General features: G+C 41.6%; 2 protein-coding genes across 3 annotated transcripts in view; both read left to right on the top strand.

Moving 5' to 3' along the window:
* Positions 1 to 2,440: 2,440 nt before the first annotated feature.
* Positions 2,441 to 5,828, top strand: LOC140269278 (leptin receptor gene-related protein). The gene is made up of 4 exons (XM_072364309.1): positions 2,441 to 2,570; positions 2,940 to 3,015; positions 3,918 to 4,104; positions 4,323 to 5,828. The coding sequence occupies exons 1-4, from the start codon at positions 2,555 to 2,557 to the stop codon at positions 4,437 to 4,439; spliced, it is 396 nt and encodes a 131-aa protein (XP_072220410.1). The 5' UTR covers positions 2,441 to 2,554; the 3' UTR covers positions 4,440 to 5,828.
* Positions 5,829 to 9,404: 3,576 nt separating this feature from the next.
* The window catches only part of LOC140269499 (3',5'-cyclic-AMP phosphodiesterase 4B-like), a 53,046-nt gene continuing 36,637 nt past the window's right edge, over positions 9,405 to 25,813 (top strand). The window contains exons 1-4 of one of the 2 annotated variants that reach the window (XM_072364621.1): positions 9,408 to 9,492; positions 12,321 to 12,390; positions 21,672 to 21,794; positions 25,241 to 25,488. In XM_072364621.1, the coding sequence (XP_072220722.1) occupies positions 21,753 to 21,794; positions 25,241 to 25,488 (290 nt within the window). In that variant the 5' untranslated portion in view covers positions 9,408 to 9,492; positions 12,321 to 12,390; positions 21,672 to 21,752. Of the gene's footprint in view, positions 9,493 to 12,320; positions 12,391 to 21,671; positions 21,795 to 25,240; positions 25,489 to 25,813 lie in introns of both variants that reach the window. The other variant, XM_072364622.1, reaches the window with a different exon arrangement.

Below are 25,813 nucleotides of genomic sequence, written 5' to 3'. Positions count from 1 at the left end.
CAGTACAAAAAGGCACTTGGAAGAAAGATGTTTGCAAACAGTTACCTTTAACACAGAGACCAAATCTCAAAACCAGGATGACTTTTGAGTCCAAATGCACTGCTGAACATCATAAGCTCTCTTATACTGTAGTCTATAATTATCACCCTAACCCTAACCCTAACCCCAGTATATTCAATCAAATCTGAAGGTTCCCAAAAAATCCTCAATGTCGCAAATAAGTAGGATGAAAGTCAGCAATCAAAACAATAGCTTCTACTGAGATATATGACACACATTGGAAATCCACAAGTAATGAGCAAGTATCATAAGTTCATACTTAAGTGAACACATTTCAGTGCAAAAGTCTTGATCCACCCATCATTTTCTTATATTTTTCTTCCAAGCAGTCAGACCTTCTGTCTCTAACAATAGTCCTACAGACTTTCTGAAGGCCTTTCAAAGGTTTCTTTGGACATTGGCTGCTTTTTCACTCATTTTCAGTCCAGTCCTGTTTCCTGTCTGTTGAGGCACTGAAGCTATAAACCATAAAAGCATAGAAAATGCCCCTAACTCAGGGGATGAAATAGTGTTCTGTCTGCATAAAATAGACAACTTGGCAAACAACCAAAATTAAATCGTATCGTTAGGGATTTGGTTGTTAGCAGCCTGTGACAAAGACACCACAACACCCCCCACCCCACCCCCCATTTCTTTAGTTGCATCTATGAAAAATGCCAAAGATAACACAGTTTGACAGACATAAGACATATGTTAGCACCAAAGAGATGATTCCAAAAGAGTCATTGGCTGAAAATTCGGAATATCTCAGCATGCTGTGCAGTGTGTCCTTAAAAAGATCGGGGAAACTGCTGCGCATGTGGAGAACAAAAGGAGAAGTGTTAGGCCGAGAAAGAGATCTGAGAGCATCCTGAGAGATGCATCTGGACCTTCAGTTAATCCATCTACTGTTCACTGAAGCCTCATCAGGAAGGGTGGCTGTCAAGAAGCCATTCTTAAGGAAGGGAAACAGAGAGAGAAGACTGAGGTATGCTGAATGACACAAGAGGTAGACTGAAAATCAGTGGCAACAGGTCTTATGGAGGGATGAATCCTCCCCAGAGCCCGGACCTCAACATTGTGTGGGATCATCTTGGCAGAGAGAAGAACAAAAGGCAGCCGACATCCAAAGAAGAGCTTTTGAATGTCCTTCAAAGCCTGGAGAACTATTCCTGAAGACTCCTTAAAGCAATGACAGAAAGCTTTTCTAAGAGGGTTCAGGCTGTGCTGAAGCATGAAGGCGCTCATAGCAGATATTGACTTTCAAGCTCATTATAACTATACAAATTCTCTTTGACCTTAAATAATGTCTTTCTATTTATGTTTTCACACTTTTCAATAAATCACTGCATCTGCTTTCCTGGCAACGTGACGTTAGGTGAATTGGGCCAAATATTTAAATTTCATTTGTATTAACTTATCGAGTATTGTTGCTTTAACGGTGACATATAACAACAGTTTTGAGTGATGTGAAGCTGTATAGTTGGACAGGACAAAGGGTAACAAGCTTATAGCCTAATAAAAAAAGGAAGCAAGAAGTAAATATGAACACTGGAAAAAGGAACCAAGGAACACTAAAGTAAAAGGTCAAAGGTAACAGGTGTTTTTTCATTGTTATATTTTGCTCTTTTTGGTCTAATTTGCCCGCCCAATTCTTGCTGAATTTTTTATACAAGCGTGGACCTGTGTGCACACAGCTATCCTTAGTTAGCCATATGCACACAACCATTCACTTACACATGTGCAGATACACATGTCCCTACAAAATGATCCCTTCATATCAGTTTCATATTCGATATCAAACGTCTTACTGTGTTATCGTTATTATGTTGTTACAGTGACTCAACAATACAAGTGTACTTTTAGAGTTAAATTTGTAGAAAGCCAGTCTTAACTGAGCATCTGGCCCATTTCACCTGAAGACTCACAACTCAAAAGGGCGTCTGGTCAAACTTTTACACTCACAGATGCAAAACAATCACATCATTTACAGTTCTTAAGCCGAAGAACCCATGTCTATTCACAAAAATACCATTCGAGCACATGCAACTCTCATTTGGTGGTCTTTTCTGGACAGTGAACAGGAAGGGCCCGTTTTAAGACTGCGGTCAGCCTGGAGGGTATCTCGAGACTTTTGCACAGAACTGTCTGATTGTTCAAGTTCCAACCAATCGCACACTGGTTACATGGATGATTAACAAGCCCCCAGGGACTGCACGCTGCATCGTCTGTGGGATTAGAGCTGGGGGAGTGTGCTAAAACTGATTGGCAATAAAAATTGAACTAATCCGTCAACAAGCAGCTGGGGGGGGGGTTGGAGAGTGCGCCTTTCGTCCCAATGATGGTATTGACGTTTTTAAATCCCAGCCCGCAGTCGCAGAGGTACTGTAGCTTTAAGGAAAACTCGACGGAGGAAGCAGGAAGTTCGTCTACTAAGACGCAGAGCCTTAGCACATAAACAATACCGAGAAAACAGAGTAAAACTCCTCAAAGCTACTTCCAAACGTGTGTGGCCATGGCCGGCATTAAAGGTACTACGACTGAGCTTTAACGATTCGGCGGAGAGTTGAATGTTGAAGTTTTACGCTCGTCCTACTTAGAAAAACTTTATTAGCCTCGTTCGTTGCAGTTTGAAAGCCTTTGCTGAATCATTTCGAAACTTGCTGTTACGTCGTTAACCCAAGATAATGAAACGAGTTGAAAGCTATTTAGTTCCACATAGAAGGCTGTTTAAGGTTGCTCTTTTTGTTTATTATCTTAACTGTTAGCTAGCAGCTTTATAGCAACGGCTACAAACCGAGCCTTTATTATTTACTTTAGTTTTATTGTCACTGTGGAAAGTAACGTCTCTGTTTGTTGAAATAAGTGGAAAAGTACCTAATGTTGCCTCTCTTTTTCAGCACTGGTTGGCTTGTCATTTAGTGGTGCCATTGGACTTACGTTTCTTTTGCTGGGCTGTGCCCTGGAACAGTACGGGTATGTGCTCTCTGAATGCACACACAGAGTTGTTGTGTTCTGTGAACTTGGCTGAACTTTATTGGGACTTGAAGGGACTCTTAAGATGGGCAGAAGTGACCTGTGCTGGTTCAAAAAGTGAAATAAAATCGAACAGAACAATAGAAGTTGATAATAAGCAACGATTTAGTGCCGACAAAATGGCAAACAGAGCTATAATCAAACGATACCGAAAGAGTAACCGAGAGCCAACTATTGAACCATGAGAGTGCCTCAACAATTAATGAACCTGTAAAAGGTAAAGTGGGCATTTTACACAGAAAGAAAAGATAAATAAAACCAACGAGGAAACATAAAACAAACATAAAACATTTATATTTTAGTGTGACATTAATTATCCTCTATATTCTCATGTAATCTATATATTTCTTCCCTTTTAAAGAAAATAAAGACGTGTTCATATAAATAACTAAATAGGGACAAGAAATAAGGTAAAATACCTAGACAGCAAAAGATAGATTATTGATTTCTTTTTGTTGATTTGTTATTTGTTTCTTTTAGGCTAATTTATTTTTATGTTTTGCCATGTAGCACTTCTATGATTCCATAGCGGTAATCATTAAGTCATAAGTAGGTTAGTTAGCCAGTTAAAAATACAGATTCTGTGTTTTTTTTACATGAATTCACAAGTAAATGGGTCAGAAATGGTTCCAAACACAAAATAAAGTTAGTCTTTGATTACAGGACACGCTCCCAAATGTTTTAGTTTCCAGGCCAGGACAGATCAGGCAAACTAACTAACACAGACAAATTATACAAACACTGGTCAACTGCTGGATTCTAACATTCCTAGCAGTTTCATTCAGACTGAGCCAATATGCAAGCATTCACACCGGTCACCTCATTTGAGCCATTCTTTGCAGAGTGTACTGGCCGCTGTTTGTCCTGATCTTCTACGTGTTGAGCCCCATCCCAACCTTCATATCCAGACGCCTCAGTGATGACACTGACTCCTCCAGCAATGCTTGCAGAGAGCTGGCCTACTTCTTAACAACCGGCATCGTGGTGTCATCTTTTGGGCTCCCCATCGTCTTAGCCAGAAGAAGCACGGTCAGTTCACTTCACATACGCTGCTGCTGCTTTTTAGGTTGATTTCCAAACAATAATCGTATCAAACTTTGTTTTATTGTCTTCTGTAGATGAATCCATTCAGTTTGCACCGCAGTGTTCCTAAAAGTTTTCTTGATGTATATCAGATCTATGTATTATGAACGCCAACCTATTGCTTTTGAGTTAGTCATGTCACTGAAGCTGTGTGTCTCCCACAGATCCAGTGGGGTGCCTGTGGTCTGGTGATGACAGGAAACGCTGTCATCTTTCTCACCATTCTTGGCTTTTTTGTTGTGTTTGGAGGAGGGGATGACTTCAGCTGGGAGCAGTGGTAGTCTGCTTTTGGAAAATACACCAACAGATGGGTGGGTAGGTGGATAGTTGAGCGAACCGACTGCAGACTGAGGGGCACATTTGTCCTGTGCTTAAAGGGGGACGATGCTCGTGTGTAGAGAGAAAAAATTTTGAACTAAACCTGCACATTATCAGGCTGATTTTCTTTTTTTTTTGTATTGGTTGGGATTAGGTTTAGCCAGCAGTACAATATACCATATTAACGTGCCTTATGTGTGGGACCAGGGGACACTGATCTCTACTACCCTCTTATGCACCATCACTATCCATCTTATCCCTTTTCATTTTAGCTTGTTTTTCCCTTGTTTCAAACCCAAAGCACCCTCCTTATTGCAGCTATCTTCTTTATCACTATTTTTTTCAGTTTATCAATATCACAAAGGGATCTGAAAAGTAACTCAGTAATGTACTCTGCAACGCTTACCGCATTATCTGCCCTCATTGTTCACGGAAGGCGTGATTATACTGATAATCTGTGCACTGTTTGCTGTTTGAAGTGTAAAGATGTGGCAAGTTGTCGTAAATGTGCCTCTTGACAGTTGGATGCAGGAATCAGGTAAAGATTTATTTGTGTGCGCTTAGTTTGTTTTTCATATTTGCCTTGAGACTTAATACCTTACTCTTTGTTCTGGTGCAATTGTTTACATTTTCACCAAAGATAATTTTCGACAACAAAGAAGAAAGCTTGTTCACAGCTGAAGAACTGTAGGTTTTGATTTGTGCTACATATGCAGTAATATGATCCTCAAACATGACTGAGCATGAGTTTTCTTTGGACAGTCCAGAGAAAAGTAGACAACATGAATTTCAGATTCCTGCTCATGACAAAGATATCCTGAATAGTAACTAAGGAGCATACGATTCATTCTATTTTTACAAGTTGAGTGGTTAAAAACCTGTGCGCTTGTTTCTAATGAAAGGCCTCTCATGCAGAAATGTTCATAAACAGCTGTCCTATATAGTATGTATGTTTTATTGGCAGAGAAATCGGTTTTGGTTTAGACTTGTTTTGTGTTCAGAGCCATTGAAACCTGTAACTGTAAGTCAATACTACAGCCTCATTCTATTTCGTCATTGCTGGTAACTGACTAATGACGAAGTCCTGTGATGAGCCATTGTCACAGAGACTTTTACAGAAAAGTGTAATTACCGTCTTATAGAACCTCTGATTTCAGCATCACAGGGGGAAACGCTATGTTTTAAGTATGCAACTGACATGTTGAACACATTCTCCAGAAGGAATGTCTGTTTTCTCTATTGTGACTCCTGTATATACACTAAAGAGTCCTTAAAAGCTCTCAAAAGTTATTTTATAATTTCTTGAACGCATTTTGTTTTCTAACATTGATTAAAACTTTCTGTGTAGCAAATGCAGAGCCTCTACATCCCATTTCTTTTTAGTTCAACTGAGTTGAGTGATGTTTTTTTTTATTCCCCAGAGGAAACTTATGTTGTTGCAGTATGAATTGATGAGAATGATAATAAAAAAAATAAAAAAACAACTGTTTGAAAGTTGAAAGAGTAGCATGGGGGATGTGTAGTTTAAATTTCCAGAGATTGCCATCAGTACATTGAGAGGTTGCGTTTGTAGCCTGACAACAACTGAGCCGATGACTTCCCGTGCAGAGTCGGCAGGTAACACAGCTTAACAACATGGACTCGCAGCTAACTGTTCAGAGACACTCTCTCTCGGTCACATGTCCAAGAATAGGCCATCTGTTGTAAACAAGCCCTGCAATCTCTCTTCCTTTACATATGCCGCACTGTCTGCAATCCATTCCTAGGTTTCCATTTCAGTTTTTGATTTGCATTTAAAAGATGGAAATGATACAAATTGAGAAAACTTAAAACTAATAGCAAAAAATCATATCTGACTTGGCAAAAAATTGAAATCATGTTTCAGTCTGATTCAGCTAACAGTAATCTGTGACTGACCCCGTCTGCCCAGATAATCCAGATACTCCCAGATATGAAAGTAATTCCTGATGTTCACTGTAGTTGCCGTTCTATTTTTCCTCCAAGTTTTTTTCAGGTTGGGACAACTACTTCCTCTACCAAATTACAAGCACTAGCAATGTAGTCTTTCCTGCCACCCACGTAGGATTTCAAATATCCTGGTTTATTCACTTCAATCCCTTCCATTGGAAGCGTGTATGATTCACTTTTCCCTTTTTTTTTCTTTTTTTTTTCAAGGATGTTTATGTTTATGCATTTAGCAGACGCTTTTATCCAAAGCAACTTACAGGTAGGCATGTAGGGTAAGGGGGTCTTGCCTAAGGACCCCTACTGGAGGTAGAACCTTTCATGCAGGGGGATTTGAACTCAGGTGAAATCAAGTATTTGAACAAGGTGGCAATCATACCACTACACTATCCAGTCTCACTATCAGTTTCTATACACTGATGCTTCAGTGTATAGAAACCTGCATTCTGTTTGCCCATATAGTCTGACACATAAGTTCCTGCCTCCAGGTCACAGTAACACATATATTTACTACATTCCCCTTATTTCTGCTGTGTCCTGTGATCTCACATTCCCCACGATGATTAGGGGGAAAATGGTTTAAACTTCCCTTTTGCTTCTGCCCTACATCCCAAACATCTCCACTTCAGCTTCTCTGATTTTTGGGCCTTATTTTGGGCTTTTCTCATTGACATGTTTGATTACCATATCAGATGCTAAGGCTGCCAAATTTACCAGCAGAACCTCTCAAAGCGGGGTGAAAATGTTTTCACTGAAGAAAAGCTAAGAATGTCTTAAAAGCAATACAAAGACTGGCTGCAACAGGCCTCCACGAGTGTGGCACCATTCTGGAGTGAAATAACATGAATATACATGTTTTTTTCATTTACATCAATGAACTAATTACTATTTGTCTTAATTACGTTACTACTGAAGATTTGAGGAGAATAGTGTGTCTGAAATGGGTGGAGAACTTCATGTGACATCTGCATTTCTTGCGTCTTGCCAAATCTTTCCTCCTGCACACAATTTATACTGTACAGCAACAACTGACTGCCTCCCATGGGACAGAAAATGGAGAGGAAAAAGAAGAAATCTATGCCTGACTGACAGAAATACAGGTGTGAACCGAACCTAAATAATTTAGATATTTTTGCAATATTCACAAAATGACACATTCTTCTTTTATGTTTTGCCTTCCAGCACTGTAATTTTCACAGGAAAACATCCTTTGCTATTTCCAAACATACCAGCATTAATATTGAACACACACTGGCAACATTTCCAGATGCAAACAAGCTGCGTGACAAAAGAATGACGAACACTGCCATTATCTATTCAGGGTTTAATAGAAGCGATAGAAATCAACCATGCAGCTGCATACAACTTAAGTGGTTTAATCTCTTTTTTTCAGTTCATGTGTGTCAGGAACGCACTGAAGCTGCCTCACCAATTGTTTTTTTCCTCTGTGTATAAAGCACAGTGCTTTGCCTCCACAAACAAAAGAAAGGAATTATTATTTATACGAATAACATCTGTGCAGCCCGCCTCCAGTGATTGCATTTCAGGAGAGGGAGGACACAGCATGTGTGGTACATCTCACTGGCAAGTGAGTCTGTGCCAGTGAGTCTGAGAGTGAAAAAAATACCCTGGAAGAACAATAACAAAGTTGGAATACACAATGCCTGTACTGCATAATAATACTTGCCGGGGTTACATTTAAGAATGAGTGAACCTAACAAAGATCAAGGGACGACTGTTAATTGGAGAGCTGTGCAAAGACCAGACCTCGTTCTGCATAAAGATTTCTTAAACAAATGGCATTCTGATTCTAGTGATGAGGGACAGCTAAGTGGAACAGTGGTTTCAGGTATTTCCACACAGGTATTGGTCCGAGGGTTTCCCCGCTGAATTCAGACTCCCAGGTTTTTCCCATCAGATGCGGCAGGAACCCCTGAACTAGCCAGTTGTTAACAATCAGATGAAGCGAACCTGTCAATGACTTCAATCCTTAAACATGGGTAAGACTCAAAGAAGGAAGAATACAAGGAAGCAACCAACACTCCTGCAGGTTATAGTGATGTCACTGTCGACTGTTTTCTGACAGACAATCTGTTTAGTACTTAGTTCAGTCCGATTCAGTCCTCAACATGTGAGAAATATTCCTAGAGAAAAGAAAGATGAAGAAAAAAGGGCTCATGGACACCCATTCATCTCTGTTGGACAATTCAGGACAGCTGTTGCCTTGGCAACAACCAAGGCATCAAAAATGATTCCAAAAGGCTTCAGAGTGTGGCCTTGAACACAACACGGTATAAATTATTTTCATGTGATATTGACTATACAGTAATGTGCGTCACGCAGCTGAATGTGGCACAGCACAGGTTAAAGCAGAGAAGAGCTGAGTACTGCAGGTGACTCTAACGGGGCTCCCTTACAACAAAGATAAATACAAATATATATATTTATTTAACTTTTGACAATGTCAACAGATAAACTTATATTCATTTAGAAACGAATAAGGAAAATATTTGATTTTACTGTCGTTTTCAGGGGAGAATGACGTTATCACTGTTTTAAATGAGGCGGTTGTAATGCATACAACAAAACTTAAAACTCCAATTAAACTTCCCGTTGCGTATCCAATAAACCAATGTAATAAACTTTCAGTAGCAGGGGACATGGCTGCTATTTATAGAAACAATCATCTTAAACACATCAGGGAGTCGGTGAAAGACAGAGGGCCGGAGGCTTGTGGCTTTTACAAAGACACAGATCCATTCTCCTCTGGATGGAAGTCTAATGGACGCCGGCGGGCAGGCGGTGGTGGGATGGCAGAGTGCGTGCGGGCTGACAAACCATTGGTGAACGGGAGGATTTACGTCGTCGAAGTTAAAGCCAATCGATGTGCTCGCGAAGTCGTGAAGGGGAACGAGCGCGAATGGCACAAATGGAACCTGATAAAAGGGGGGCGCGTGCCTCTGGAACGCGGCATTGAGAAAGCCGGAGGGTGGACCGTGGACCGCAGCCGCTCTCGCTCGTCTGAAAGCGGAACACAGTCGTCCACCACCGGTAAGAGGACTCGGAGCTGATATGCGTAACGTAAATGTTCCCCAGCTCTCAGTAAACATTACGTTTTGTTTTTATTGCGTCTGTAGCCTTTGTCGAGCTTATCCTGTGCATGTTAGCCGAATGCTGTTTTTAGCCTGCAGCCCGCGCGACATTTTTTTTTGTTGAAGTTTTGATAAATTAGCACCGTAAGCGTTCTAAGTGGTTTTGTAAAGAATTGGGCGTTTTGCTGTTTAGAGGCTTGCTTGGAATAATGGGTGATGGTATTAAGGTGGCGAGTTTCCGTCATTTGAGCTGCACAGAAGCTGTTTTAGAGGAAATACGACCTGCGGTGAAACCTCTTGAGTTACACTGAGGTTTTTCTCGCCTAATCGTGGATATTTATTGCGTCCTGCGCTTCTTTTCTCTCTCGAGACTGTGCGGTGCGGGCAGCTCTATTCTTTTTGACAGTTTCGTTTCATTGTGTGCCTAGTTTCAAACACTTTTCCAGTCGCACGATAACCCCAACCCGCGTGTTGACGAGATCAAACAAGGCAAACGCAAAAATCAGTTAACGACTCTCTTATTACGGTGGGAGATACGGACAAGTTTGAAAAGAGCTTGAGTTTTGGAGGATGGAAAAAAGGACTATTTGGATAAAAGATGCGATGGAAAGCCTGCATAAACCAACAGTACCCTTACTGTGGCTGGTTTAGTCTATAAACCAAATGACATTCGCTATTAGACAATCCGTTCTCGTCAAATGAGCTTAGATGCCAAGAAGATAGATGGCACTAATTATGCTTATTATTTTTGCTGTGGTGGTTAAGTCAAAATAATATGTTAGTGTATGCAGTTTCATAGTCATCATTTCCCTTTAAGTGTTTCGAAACCTCACAAACTTAAAGTCACGACCGTTATCAGCTCAGAAGAAGTTGGAATGATGTGTGAATTGTAAATTAAACGGAATGCAGTGATTTGCAGATTGCAAAAAAAAAAAAAAAAAAACAAGCAACAGAACATAGAAAACAAATCAAATGTTTAACGTGAGACATTTTACTACTTCAGGAGAAATATGAGCTTGTCTTCAATTTGTTGGCATCAGCACATCTGAAAAAGTTGGGGCAGGTCTGTGTTTCTGCTGTGCTGTCCAGCATCTCCTCTTCTTTTAACATCTGTCTGTAAACATCTGGGAACTGAGGTGACCTGTTGCCAGACCTTTCGGAGAGGAGTGTTGTCCCATACTTGTCTGATTTCAGATTCTAGCTGCTCAGCGGTCTTCTTTGTTGTGTTTTCGGTTGGTGAAAGCTCTGAATTGCAGGCGGGTCGGTCCAGCACCCGGATTCTTCTACTACAAAGCTACGCTGCTGTGATAGATGCAGCATGTGGTTTAACATTGTTTCCCGAAACATACACCTTTTAAGCTAGGATGGAGCCTTTCCAGATGTGCGAGTTGCAAGTTCCACAGGCATTAAATGCACCCCCCTACCATCAAAAATGCAGACTCATGAACTGAGCGCTAAAATAAAAAAGCAGAATGGTCGCTCTCCTCTTTAGTACAGACGACATGATGCCCGTGATCTTTAAATTGGTCTTTTTTTGTCCATTTAAGATGAACTTTGGTCCAGTTATACCGTGCGTAGTTAAAACAAATGGGAGCAGTAAATAGAACAAATTTGATTTTTTTTCATTGGATGTAAAGTCCTAATGCTATTACCAATGGACTCGCAGCATCTATACGAGACCCTGCCATTTTACACGAGCTTCATTTCAGTGCCAGAGTATGATAATATAATCACAGTATTGATTTATGACTAGAATTTCATGTTTCTCACTTTCACAAATCAATTTCTAGAGCTGCATCTCACAGAGGCTTCGTCCAGGTGCTTCCATTAGGAACTGTTTACTTGCATCTCATGTCATAGAACTACACTTCAGATATTCAGCAGTGTTTCCCTTTAAGTTTTTGTGTACTCTGTCTCCGGTCATGGGGTATGAACTCAACTGGGCACTGTGATTTTATTCCCAGTCTGTGCTGAAACAACACTGCGCATCCATTTCTGAAAGAGATGTCAGACTGATGACTCAGTCGTTGGCTGCTTAGTGGCGTTGCCGGTCACTATACTGCTTTCCCTGTCGCTGAATGTTCACTCGTGATGTTCGCCTTCCAGATGATGTAGAAGTGCCACGTCTGTGCAAGGCATTTTGTGTTTCAGATGTCACACTTTGAGCAGTGATGACAATCCAGCAAACCGAATACAGAAAGCATGTTGTGCTCATGGTGAACAACATTTTCAGTCATGTGTTTAGAAGTTTGTTGAAACTGCCGAATAACCAATGCAAAGAGATCAAAATCAGCTGCTTTCATTGTCCTGTGGAGCTTCAAAATTGCAGTGACTTGTGATCAATTATGGCAAATAATCTTCAGTTAATTCAGTCACTATTGAGTTCATGATGATTTAATATAGTCACTTGTTCACTTTGGAAACATCCCATGTGTGTTGATCTTAGTTACATAGGCATGAATGTGAATGATTTCTTCTTAGCTGGATTCTTTGAAACCAAAGTGTTCACTTGCCTCTCTTTCACTTATCTGGTGGTAAGTTGAAATGAACATGGCCACAGACTGGCAAACAGTGAGTTTGGAGGTCAATTACTGTAATGGAATGGGGTGCAAAGGATTAATAACTAAATCTCATGGCTAAATGGAAGAGCAGAAACATTTACATCCTTCATCAGCTTGGTCGGGATGTATCTTAGAGACCGTATACACGATTCGATTTTTTTATCGACAATATTTTATTGTGAGGTATGATCAGTGCACTCACAGCTTCTACTTTTTCTGTCATTAGGGTTGACAGTCGGCTGACATCAGTTCCCTCTCCTCCTTTCATCGCTGACTCAGTGAAAACGGCTTCATCTGTAAGTACATTTTTTCAGCATCTGCGTGGATCTGTTGTGGCCAAAATTGGGTCTTAATGCCAGCCTTACTGCCGACTGAAATATAGATTATATCTTCAGTGCTTTTAATAGCGTGAACGCTCAGTTTTCAACGCTGTTTGTGTTGGAGAGCTATCGGCTGAAAATTTAATACCACTGTTCAGGACAGTGGTCAGTATATGAAACGCACTCCTTTGGAGGCTTTTTACCCTTGGCTACTTTTAGATTGCGTATCGGTGCAATAATGTCAACTCTAACATTTTCATTAGTCATGCTGTATATCAGCTCCGTAAACCCTAAAAAGTTTTTAGAGGCTAACTTTGAGAACTGTTGCTTATATGGACTGCTTTGTGTTATGAATTAGGAGTGACTGATGATGCTTTCAGTGACAAAAAGGAAATCAGAATTTACAATTTCGACTAGGTCAGATTTACTAGAGAGGGATATAAAACATTAAAGAAATCGGACAGATTTGGTAGAGCATTATTTTCTAATTTCTTCCTTAAGTCCATTTGAACTGTTTCACCACTAATGAGAATTTGCTGTTAATAATGAGGCAAAAACCAAGAGCCAAAGAGTTTCGACTCCCACTTCTGAGGAACAATGAAAGCAGCATGATTTGAGCATGAATTTGGTTGGAGGTGCAGATGTGGAGGGTGTATATATATTTGCTTTAAGCTGGGAGTTTGGTGCAGAAAATCACTGCGAATCTAAGAACTGCTAACTGGTTCTGGGTCGCTCAGGTTGAGTTATTTTTGAGACGATAGTGACTTTGGACACCTAACATATATTCTCTGAGGCAAAAAAAAGAGATTATTTTCATACCCCCCCTAACTTTAAAGCCTTGTATCACACAGACACAAGATAGTTAGCAGTTTACGTTTTGTTTGGTGAAAAAGAAACGGATACTGGTGACCTCATCCAGTAACTACCAGTGTATTACTGCGGCAGCCCAGTGTTGTTTACATTTTCCACTTTGGCCTGATGAGTTTCTCCCAACTCCAGGTCAACGCTGATCAGTATTTGATGTTCGTATCAGTTGTCATCTGAAGGATTTACATTTCTGTTTCCCATCGAATCTGATCGTACTGATGGCAGTCCAGGAGCAGTAGTAGGGGTATGGTGTTGGGGGAGGGCATAAATATTTTCTATTGTTATTTACATTCCATTGGAAGAGTCTGAATGTCGTCATTTTCCTCTCTCTCACAGCCATTTCACACTGCTCTGCTGCTCCCTGTTCCTTCTGCCACTCGCTGACCTGCCTGCAGGCGAATGAACAGCCACCTCATGTACCTTCTAGCTGAAACTAAATTTGGAGTGCGGGTGTGCGATGATAATGACGTTAAATTGCTGTCATGAGGTCTCTCTCAGTCGCCCTGTGCTTCAAGCAGAGAGTGGAACAAAAAGTCTTGCACTGAAAGTAGAGCAGGTTTTCCAAGAGGCTGCTGTCAGTGTGACCTCACGAGCCTCGTTGGATACCGTTCCAGCGTGTGCATTAAGAGGGGCGGGGCCCAAGTAACGTGAAGGAGGGAACAGGAGAGTTGCTATTTTGAGCGGTAGAAAATAAGATTATGTGAGTGGGTTACAAAATATATCTTGGCAGTTGTTAATACGCTCGAGCTGCCCGAAAACTGGCACACGGAGGATGGGCCGCACTGCCTCGTCCCGCTCTTGGCGGGGAGGGAGGCACAGGTGGACCCGGCAGGGCTGTGAAGTGCCAGGCGTCTGCTTTGAATCTTGTGTTCTGAGAGAAATGGGTCCAATCTAACAGAAGGCTGTGCTGTAAACAGACTCACCTCTCCAGTCTGTTGTGTTTCGCCTTGGAAACAAATATTCCCTGTCAGCATTTCTCTCCTGCTCTTTGATCACTTTATTGTGTACTCAGAGGTCTTCTTTTTTTTTTTTCAATCAAATTTCATTCGATAAAAATCGCTGTATCCACGAGTCTTAAAGAGTCTTAAAGAGTCTTAGTGTGCAGACCTACTTCACATCACAATGTTGACGCTGAACACGGGGGTCGACAGTTGTTAACACTCACCAAAGGCTCTCTGTGTCCCACACTGAATCCGGACTGTCACTGCCTCCCTCGCAAGTGGTTTGCTATTATTTGAAATTTTTGTATCTGGCTGCTCAGAGTTTCTAGTCAGTGGATACTTGATGAAGTGCAGACGGCGACCGCAGCAGTTGTTTAACAGAGCGGTGAATTTGTGAGTGAGCTTCTTCTTTCTTTGTTGTCGTTCTCAAAATGGCGATCCTCAGTTATTGGTCTTTCACAGTCAATCAGTGACTCACAGAACCCAGAACCACAGAGCTGCCATCTCTCTGGGGCCCCACAAATGATTCCTCATCTCTTTCTTTTTCTCTGAAACGTGCCCTTGTCGACTCTTTTTTTTTTTTTTGGAAATAAGCATTTATTCATTGTACCATCTTAATACAAGAGGGGGGGGGGGTATCGTAGTTAAATACCAAACATGAGCCAGTTGTGGTTTCATATGACAGAGACGGTGGCTCTCTGTCACCTATTAAGACTGTTTTGTAGACAACAAAGTTTGAAACGAGTCCGCCTCCTCTTTTTTTTTGTCAGATTGATGAGGTCGGCTTTTTCATGACATGACTAATGATGATATTTGCGGTGCCAACATAGCAGGCACACGGTGTGACAGCAGAACAATCCTGGGACATTTGGCTCGGTGGCCTGGCCTGTCCATTCTCCCTCAGTCTCTGTCTCTCTGAGCCTTACAGTAGGGCAGTGGGCTCCCTGCACGTGGCCTCCCTGCATGTGACGTCATCCGTCAGCCACCACAAATCTGTGTGTTGTTTCTCTCCCTCCTCAACAAACTCCTCTCAGTCTTCACCCGTCTGAAAAGCTCGCTTCTGCTGGAATCTGCTCTTGAACTGAATGCAAATACGAAAGGAAATATTTCCACTTTGACACAGTTCGTCACAGTTCGAATTTGACAACGGTTGCATCTTTTCCTGTGAAGACTTATCAGTTAACAGCTGCGCTATGATGTTTTATAAACTAAATGTCATGTCATTTAATCGTTTTAGACTGTGTACATGATAAAAACTCCATCGTCTGAACATAGGATGACAACTTCAGGATTATTTTTCATACTCATTCATTTCTTTAAACCTAAACATGAAAGACTAAATGAATATTTTCTCCAAAGGCCTTTGCCTTTGCAAAATAAATCCTCTAATAGAGAATTCTGAATGACTTTTCTCTCTCTATCCGCTGTTAGAATGCTACACATGTGAACCCTTCTTGTACACGACCGGTAACTGTAATAGTAAACCACTCTCATGAACTATTTCAACAAGTTAAAAGATGTATAATATTTATTTTCTGTTACCTTTCCAGCTCAGTCAGTGTTAGGACAGCTGTGTGAAGAGCAACAACTGCTCTGTGTGCAGGACATGCCCACACAAACAGTGTGGGAAGGATGGATAAGATTAGAACCTGTATGTGCCCAAAACGTATTGTAACATTCCTGCAAGTTTTCTCCCATCATGCCGTTGCCTTGGTCAGAATTAAACAGCTATCCCTGTATTGATTATGTCTGGCAAATATCGATCGGCATGTTCATTGCTTCCATTCAGATCAGTCTGACTGGATTAGTTTCAAACAGTGTCGGTTCATTTATCTATATTCCCATGTGTCTGTTTCAGGGAAGCTATATAAATATGCATCAGAGAAAAAGCAGGAACTTATCGTTATAGTTTTCAGTTTCAGTGCAGGTGGTGCTCTGTGGCTGCAGCGTTCGGGCAGAGTTACAGGATATTCTGGGCAGACAGCAGTGTGTTCGCATGAGCAATTTGCCTTCTGAGCTGTCATAAATTAGCTTTCAAACCACTGGACGTGTTTGTTTTGGTGGTGTGTGCTGCGAAAGACAAATTCACAAAAAAAACACACCAGGGTGCACACAATAGGACTGTGTGCCAAAGCGAGTGTTGTTGTTAAGTCAACAGCAACTTTTTCATTTAAAGGAAAAGTGAGTTGGGATTCTTTGTGTGCCACGCGGTTCACTCGAGGCCAAAAGAAAGGAAGTCAACACCCTTTCTCTCTTCTCAGAATCTATTGCAAATAAACAATTGAAATACTTTTGAAACGTAACATGTAAGCAGTAAAGTCATTTGAATGTAGACGCTCCACAATGAAATATGAATGTCTTTTCGAGGCTGCTTCTTCTGTGAGCTGAACTTTGTGAGCTTCCCATCAGTCCATTCAGTTATTTTCAATGTCAGCATTGCGAATAGTTCTACTGAGAGGATTCAACTTAGCAGAGGAGACAGACAGTGTTTAAGAGGAAATCAAACATCTCGCGTTCAACATGGAGAAGTGAAATGTCATCTGTGAACATGCTGCTTCGAAATTGTTGTTCCCAAGGTGTGAATAAAGTGGGTGTGGTTGTATTTAGTGGGTGGAAATGTGGGCAGGAGTACAGTTTAACAGGACCTGTTGCTGTTCCATCACATCTTGTGACCAGAGTTGGTTACTTCTCCTTTTTTTGCTCTGAAACTGATGAGTGCATATAGGAAGACGCACAATGAATATTTTCCTCTAAATGGATCAAGGCACAACAAGTTGAGCCAGTTTGCATGTTCTGCAATTATTATTATCATCTCTATAAATCGATCCATAATTGAACAGTTAGAAGCTTTTCTTTTGTGTCAGTAAACAAGCGTAAAGTCAATCTGTGATTGTTGTGGCGCACAGAGGGCTTTTTGAAAAGCCCCCAAAGCAGTTTAATGAATGTAATCTTAACACAGTTCCACACATCATTTCTTTAGCTGCCTTTGTTTTGGCACCACAAAAGGTACCTTTGTGTGGGTGTCCAGCAGTTTCAGATGTACGGCAGTCACTGACTCACCCTGCGCAGCTCGCCATTGTGCGATGGACGCAGTGTGAATAGATCGACTGCTCATATGTGCAAGTTTTCTCACTCCCTTTTTCTCTCTTGTGATCGGTATCTGAACTTGTGTAGTTCATGACGACAGCTACCACTGCTTAAAAGAACTCATCCGGTGGGCCGCCGGTGCCATCTGCAGCACCAGCAGTAGTGTGGCTCTCTCTCAGCTCCTCACTACCTACGGCATAATTGTCAAGTAGCTTGTTGTCATCGCTTCCTTCGTAAATTCCCTAGAACCTGCAGAAACAACCCAGATGGGCTGCCTACAGGTAGCTTTACGCCATCATGAGTGTATTTGTTTTCAGCACAGACTGACAGTCATGTAGTCCTCCAGAAAGCTCCAGAGACGACGCTACGCACTGATCACATGCTGATTGGCTTCAAGTTAGCGTTGTAAAATGTAGAAAAAGTCTTTTATTATACAGCCATAAAGATCACTACATAGATTATGGATGTAGAAGTAAAAAAATTAGGAAGCACCATCAACCTCTTACACCCTTGTTTAAACAGCTCGTTTTGTACATTAGTCCAAAGCATGACATACGCGATTTACAGGAATGTGAATTCTCATGTTTTACGAGCTGTGACTTTAAAACGTTTGCCATGACACATAATGGCTGTCGTTATAAATTGTGTTATGCTTTTGATTGACTTTATACTACACTTATAAGGACTATAAATCCTTTCTAAAGCATCTGTCTGTAAGAAGCTGAAGCCACACCTACCCATCCTCTTTGCGTTGTCCTTGAGATTCAGATTAAGTAAAGCAGCTCTGGTTTGTTTTGTCCGCAGGTGCACACTTAACACGGTGATCCCTGGTGTTCTCTTCCATATCCCAACCCAATCCTCAAAATCTCCATCTCGAGTGGCGCCTCATGATCACGCATTCTGTTACTCGCTTCACAACAACAAGTAATTATTTGTCGAGGCAGAGACAGCCGCTAAGGACACGGCCTGTTGCTGCAAAGATAAGAGGTCACTTCCGCATGAAACCTCGACAAAATGGAAGCTTGTATTTTTTGCACTGATCCACTCAGGTTCGAGTGCTCTCTTGGGTCTGAGCTTATAATGCTCCGTCTCAAAGGCTCGTTCCTCTCTCAGAGTTATTGACCGAGTCTTATCTATGGCTTTTGCTACCTGATGGCAAGTTACAAGCCCTACGTTAGAATCCCACCAACAAACCGGTTGTTTTAAATGATTACTTCAAGGTGTATTTTTTCTTTGAACACAAGTAAATCGTTAATACATTGCAAGCATTGCAGAGCGTAAACTGCTCTCAATGAGGCCAGCTCTGACAAAAGTCGCTACAAAGCAAGCAACTAGTAAGCCGGTAATTAGACATCGTGCTGCAAATGTATAAAGATTGAAGAAATGGCTGCTCTGAACGTCAGTTAAAAGTTCAGTCATGTATCGAGCTGAAATGCCAAATAGTTCCTGGTGACAGCTCTTCAAAGGAGTTTCATGGTTCACCATCAATGTAGAAGTGCTCGCAGCTGAGAAATGTGGTCATTTGAAACACTGCTGGCTGTTAGAGCCTCCGGTGGCTGTTGTTATTTCCCCCTGCATTTCTCACAGTTTATGCGTTTGATTCCAAATATTGACAGATTTATGGATAATAGAAGTAATCAGCTCTACAAAACTGTTAGAAACCAGTGAAAGTGAAGTTGCCCATCAGTGTTATTCACATTGGCAATATTAAGCTGTGAGTAGGACTTTGAATGAATGTGTGAATGGGTATGAGATGCTGCATTGTAGAGGTCTTTGTCTCAGATCTCTTTAATCCAGTTTCAGGTTCAGTGGTATATTTTGCTGCTTGGAACGGGGATGTTTTCCTCTTGCAGGTTAAGTTCGTGTCAATACCACTACTGTCTGAAACTAACTTTTGAAGCAGTGGAACAAATAATTAAATGGTATATGTTACCTGAGCCCTCAGTAAGTGGTCTCTCTGAGATTAAGAACTCCCTAAGCTGCTCATTACAACATGGAGGCCAGCTATACAGTTCCACTGTGTTGAGCTTTTTGGGGCAGGATGTAAACTGAGCAGGTGCTCCTCAGAGTCTCCGATGGCATCTGGACGCAGCCACTTTCTGGATTATTACAGACAAAGCATGACTCGACACAACCTTTTCCACCTGTCCTCTCTACTTGTTTTATTCAAGCATTAGCTGGTTCTCAGATGTGTTCATCCAGTAATAATTTGTTCCACTTTTGACCTTTATGGAAAGCCGTGGGGATTGAGAAAACATTTAAACACACTGGCACAGTTACTGTTTGACAGACTTTCACCTGAGATGGGTTTTTTTAGGGCATGTTTGAGTAATTGAAACTCAACTGTACTCTACTGCTGACGTGTAGCTGTAGTTCACGTAAAAGACCAATGTGAATGCCAGCAGTTTTATATTATTCATAGTTTAACATTTACTTAACAGAGGAAGAAAGTAATTGGTTTCCTCTTTTATTTTGATCAATATAAACTGTCAGTGTGTTGCATGAATTGAACATTTCTTAAGAAATCTGTGCTGAGCTATGTTGATTCCTACAATATTGAGAACGTTTCTGAGATTTGAACCCGTTTCTGTTTATAAAGTCTTAACTTGTGGAGGCTCAGAGCACTGAATCCCTGTTTGATCTGTCACCGTCTCAGCTCTTATGGGAGCTGAAAGCTGCTGTCACATTGCACGTCTACAACCCCAAATTCAGAAAAAGATGGCAAATCTAAATCGAATTTACTTTGGATTTATTTTATCGCAGACGCTATGAGCCCGTGATAATTCATCAGCTTAGTTTCACGCGTTGACAGCTGTCCTTTTTTGCATTTAAGGCCATCACCACGTTCCAAAAAAATAGGCACCATGAAGCTTTAACCGCTTTGTAAATAACACTTAAAAGATGCTCTGATGTCACACTTTGTCACCATTTTATGAGACAATATTTTACAACCTTCCTCTCTCGTGTGGGACAGTTAAAACAGTTAGAACTGCATTGCTTGTCACCTTCCTGTGTCTGTCCAGGAAGAAGTCTCTGTCCATTCTCTTCATTTGGCCCCGTTAAGCTGTCGGTTTGTTTTTCTAAAGAAACAAACGTTCAGACCCGACAGGAAGAACCAAATGTGGGATTGGCAGATAAAGTTCTCCTCCCTCCAACAAAAGAAGAACACGCAGCTTATAACGTTCAGTTATTGCAAAGAAAGGAACACTGGACCGCCGCCGCTTTGGCAGAGGAGGTTTGCTGACTCGGCAAACTTTCAACATGGAAAAACAAAAACGGCACAACTTAGTCAATGTACAGACGCAGTGAACTGCAGCATTTTAAAGCTCGTTAGAAGCGTTCAACAGTTTAACTTCATGTTTCTTTTTTCCATGTTAAATACTACCAGAATAGTTTGATAGTTTTAGATATTTAGATACTTTTACAAGAAAATGTTGCAGGTGGGAAATGCAAGAACCGGTTCATATGAACAAATGACGTGTCGCTAGCAAGACCAAACTTGAAATGTCCTGCTATTGTACTGTCGGCAGTGAAATAAAATCTTCTCCACACCCAAACAACTTTTTCTGCTGTTGTTGTGGAGGTAGTAATCAAAGTTTGCAGTTGAGAAATGAAGGAGCGCAACTACAGTTCTGCAGCCAGGACACAGTGTGGAGAACATACGGGGAAATGTGGGTGGAACACGGGGGCGATCAATCATGACATGGAAAATATTGATACTTTTCTGTCCCATAGATTACTCGTGTCTGCCTTGTGGTCATTTTCCGCCAGCTGTGGTGGTTATATAATTGATGAGTGTGCCGTCAGAGCGGGCTGAGAGATGAAAGGCCTTCAGGCACATAAAGCAACACTTTACCATGTAGCTCTCTTTTCTTTGACTCCCTCAATCAGGCTGTAAACATTTGTTCGAGTAGTATAGTTTATTTATTTATAGTATATCTGTTAAAGAACCTAAAAGTTTACCTCCATATTAACATTGACATTATTTTAATGCAGAAGGGTAAAGTTTTTAGCGTTTGCCAATCAGTCATTAACCCAACAGTTTGTGGGTGATGAAAACATCAATAGTTCAGCAACACGCTGACATTTCAGCCTGATTTTGGCATCGCATCAGCTCAGTAATTGCAGTTCATCCTGTGTGAGACATGAATGTCTGCACCAAACGACAAAGCAGTCCATACCTCTCAGTTTTTAAACTATAACTGCATTTACCTGCAGGATTGTCTGCTTGTATCAGCTTGTTGCAGCTAAAGACAAAAATAATCACTGCAGTTTGTGTAAAAAAAAAAAAAGTTTTGGCTAAAACAGACGTTTGGTTGCTTTAACGCTGTCCATCCCCCCCCCCCCCCCTCCCATCTACAGTCGTACCGGAGAGGCTGCCCAGAACAGGAAAGAGCTGCTTTTTCGGAGGGAAGATCTGACGCTGGTTGAGCATCCCTGACGATGAAGAAGAGCAGGAGCACTCAGGGGGTTACGCCGAGCGATGTAAGTGCTGATTTTTCCAGCGATCCATCTGTTCAAACATGAGTCCATCCACACGTGCATCGCACTGCAACTCCCAGTTTCCTTCCATCTGAAATTCTGTAGCTCACATTTAAAGTTTCCCGTCCCACAGTTGGCACACTTCCTGTAAATGTTGAACATTTATCCCCTCCTGAGTAAAGCCACACGGACACATTGAGCTGCAGCAGGAATACAAAACTGGCAGCGAGGTGCAGCTTGTACATGCGGCAGTTTGTGACTCATAAACAGATGACTGGACTGTACACAACAGACGGCTCTCTGGCAGGACACACTGCAGAGAGGGTGTGTACGGGTGCATTCGTGGTTTAGGATGAGACGATGAGAAAGATGGAAGCGAAGAGTTGAGGGGTGACTTGAGAAGAAGGCGGTAGAACAGGCGTGAAGACGGGTCACAACAGGAAACATTTAGTGCACGGAAACATGGATGAGAGGAGGAAGGACAGAGGTCTGACAGAGAGGCCCATCTGCTTCTTCTCTACGCCACTGGTGTTTATGACTGGGCAGGCAGGCCAGATCATTTACTTTGACATATTCCAACTGGAGCTCAAGGGCCAAGCCAAATCCTTAGTGATCAAAGTGTTCTTGCTTTGACTGGCCTGCAAACAGCCTCATCACTTTACAAGTCATAACCTCCTGAAGACTGAAAACGTGGAACAGTTTCAGGACGCTTATTTCCTTAAATATTTAAGAAAAATAAGGTGGTTGATTAGTGGGGCTGGCTAATGCTGTGAAAATGTCGTTCCTCAAAGGAATTGGATTGCTAAACACTGGGCACATTTTATCAGTCTCTGCTGATCTCCACCTTCCTCCATCATTGTACCCATCAGCGTAACACTGGCTGTACGTTGAAGCTACGTCACGTAACGTGCAACCAAAACCAATTTTCTTCATCAGTGAGGTTCCATCTTGCTTGTGTTGCAGTTGAATCTTACACCATGCTATAAATAATGAAAGTGGATTATTTTCTCCCTTTTTTGCCGCAACATTCAATAATTCGGTCACCATGCGAAGCCATGCAGTTAAAATGCTCTCCTTTACCGTGTCTTATTTGAAATTACCCCTACCTTTCTTCTTTTTAAAAAAAAACAAGGCTTTTGGAAGTCTCCCTGAACACACTGCAGCCAGAAAGGCCTTTCATCATCCTCGATCATACACCCACTCCACCTCTCTGACTCTGCAGCTGCACCACCTCTCTTTAAGAATCACCGTCTTCTGTTTAAACCCACGCTTCCTCTCCTTTTTTGACCACGCTCTGGCACATATACGTTTGATTCAGATTTCTAAATTTATGAACATCCCTGTCCTATTCCTGGCTTTTCTTTTTTTTTTTTCACGTTCACTCAGACTAAATCAGTAATATTTCCTCTTCACTATGCAGTTTGGGAAGAGTAGAGATAACTGGTGAACAACTAATGGATTCATTGGTAGTGAAACTGCAAAATAACTTAATTATTAACTAGACACTGATTAGATCTATGCTTATAACGTTGGACTGCTTGAAATGATTGTACAAAACAGAGCTAGATCAGTAGTCCTCGTAGTCGTGTTTTGTCAGATCTCCTTTTTAGTTTATTAAAGGAAGAATGTGTCTGAGAAAGATTCCATAGAAAGAGCAGGGGAGTCAGCAGGGCTGTCTTCAGTATGGACAACAAGCTCCTGTCTGTGCATCTTAATCTTTTATTTACGATATCAGAAACCTTTTCTCGCCTGGTCTCATCTCTGTTTCGCAGTTTTCCACCTGATTTTTGTTTTGCCGGGTGCATTTACAGTCATTTTCATTGGAGAAAGGAGCTCACCGTCTCCCTTCATCTTAATTCGTCATTATTACTCTGCGACATATGTGTGCCTACACTCATTCAGTTTATTATTTCATGGCTTTTATCGATCAATCATTTTTCCTGTTGGAACTTTCAATTCAGACCACAGATACTTTTTTAAATGTCACAAGGAGGAGATGCAGGTGGGAGCTGTTGAAGATGCACTGCGGCTCACAATTAAAGCTCTTAGGATGCCCCACACTGATATGATACATGTGGTAAAGTCTTATTCGTGTTTTTACCATCGTAGATGCTACCTTTTTTTCTTTTGTGTAGAACTGAACCCAATAGATGGTTTTCTTGCCTACAAATATTAGTGGAGTCTATGGAGCAAAACCGCAGGTGGAATTAGCAAGATGGTAATAAACGTTTATATGTATAAAAGTGTTCATTTTCATCATTTGCAAAATGATTGATAAGATGATGACAGAACCTTATCGTAACACACAATTTCATAGTTTAAATGTAGACTTGTGGAAATCGTATGCTGACATCATCTTACCTGTTTTTCACATGGGCTGTGTTTCAGTTTTTAACTGATCCTTAATCCTTTATGAGCTCATAATTAAACCTTATTTAACAATTAGGAGAATGTTGGTAACATTCCTGGGTTCAGTAAGTAAAAAAAAAAAAAAAAAGTCCACAACAAAGCTTCTTTAAACACGCCACATGTAGCTGAAATTGCACCCTCTGAGATTATAAACATCTGCACTAGAGTCAAGGTAATTCATTCCGTCTTATTTCATAAATGAAAACAAGAGAAGAAAGTGCATCAGAAACACTGCCATCATTTTAAATTCCATTGTGAAAGTCAACAGCAGAGTCTGATATTGGTTGGCTTGAACAGTTCCAGTTGGTCCGGAGGCTTTCGTCTTGTTAGATAGTGCAGAGCAGTCAGCCCTGATCCTTGTCACATCAGATTGGATCTTCACTCCTACTTCTCTTCACACTTATTCTAACACTTGCTGTCAGCTCCAGTCTTCTTCACTCAGTTCTTCTTCATCCAGTCTCCCGTGCCACACACACACACACACACACACGAAGCCTAATAATCTCTCGCCTGCAGCCGCCACATTCAAGGAATTCCTCGCACCCACCCCCCTTCCTCGTTATCTAGCGTATCCCTCCTTCATTTGAAACCTTTTGGCCGGTTCAGTTTCCGCTTGCATGTAGGCGATCATTAACTGGAACAGGGTGAGGTGTGGCGGCCCACTTCTCCTTCCCCGGCGCCTCGGCTGGTTAACAGCCCATCGTTTCAGAACAGCACTCTGGGGTTCCTCACCTGAACCCTCACATTAAAACAGACACTTTGTATTCAGCACAGCTTGTCAGATGTCAGTTTATTCCTTAGTAAAATGAGGAGCATTGGTAGATAAGTGGCAGATTGTTTACATGGACTTGTTATTCATTCAAACTTTTCATTTTTTAAACTTGTATTTCAACGTCCACCTTTCATTTTTTCAATCTCGTTAGGCTCGTCACCTAAAACATCCCGCGTTCTCACAGATCTGAACACCCAGTTTCTCATCCTCAGAAGGTTTTGTTCATTTCACATCAAAGGCAATAATTCATGCATTTCTTTGCTTTCAGGAGAACACAGAGCCTCCCGTGGGGCAGTTCTCTGCAGGCAGCACCCTCGGGGTGGAGGTGTGCAAAGTGCACCGCCGCTTTTCTGGCAACCTGCAGTTGCCTCCGTTGTCATGGCGACAAGCCGAGAAGGAGAGGGACAGGGGTCGGCCCCTCACGCCAGAGGAAGATCCCGTGACCCGGAGCAGACCCACCAGCCTGCCCATCGTCTCTCTGCCTCGCATCGACATCACACATGCTGACCCCGACAGGTGAGGCTCTGAAAAAGCATCACAGCAGCTTTCTCTGTGGACAGCTGATACCGACGGCATTTTCATTTCACTTCTTATGAATCTTTGACCTTTGGTACTTTTCAGAAGTATGTTTCAGTTTTAGTTAAACAAAAGCCGGTAACCGTAGGTTTTCTCCCCTCTGGCTCTAACATTTGACTTGCAAATTAGCTGGAAAGTTTGCGTTCTTATTTTCGTCTAAGCTCACAGCAGTTGTTCTGTCCGGCCTTTTCTTTCTTTCTTTCTGTTTTTGCAGTGAAAAACACAACCCAGGCAAAAGATCAGAATCATTTCTCATTTCTAAATT

This window comes from Leuresthes tenuis, unplaced genomic scaffold (genome assembly GCF_036924035.1).
Source record: "Leuresthes tenuis unplaced genomic scaffold, fLeuTen1.0.hap1 SCAF_14, whole genome shotgun sequence".
Classification (NCBI taxonomy): Eukaryota; Metazoa; Chordata; class Actinopteri; order Atheriniformes; family Atherinopsidae; genus Leuresthes; species Leuresthes tenuis.
This window is presented reverse-complemented; position numbering and strand designations above follow the sequence as displayed.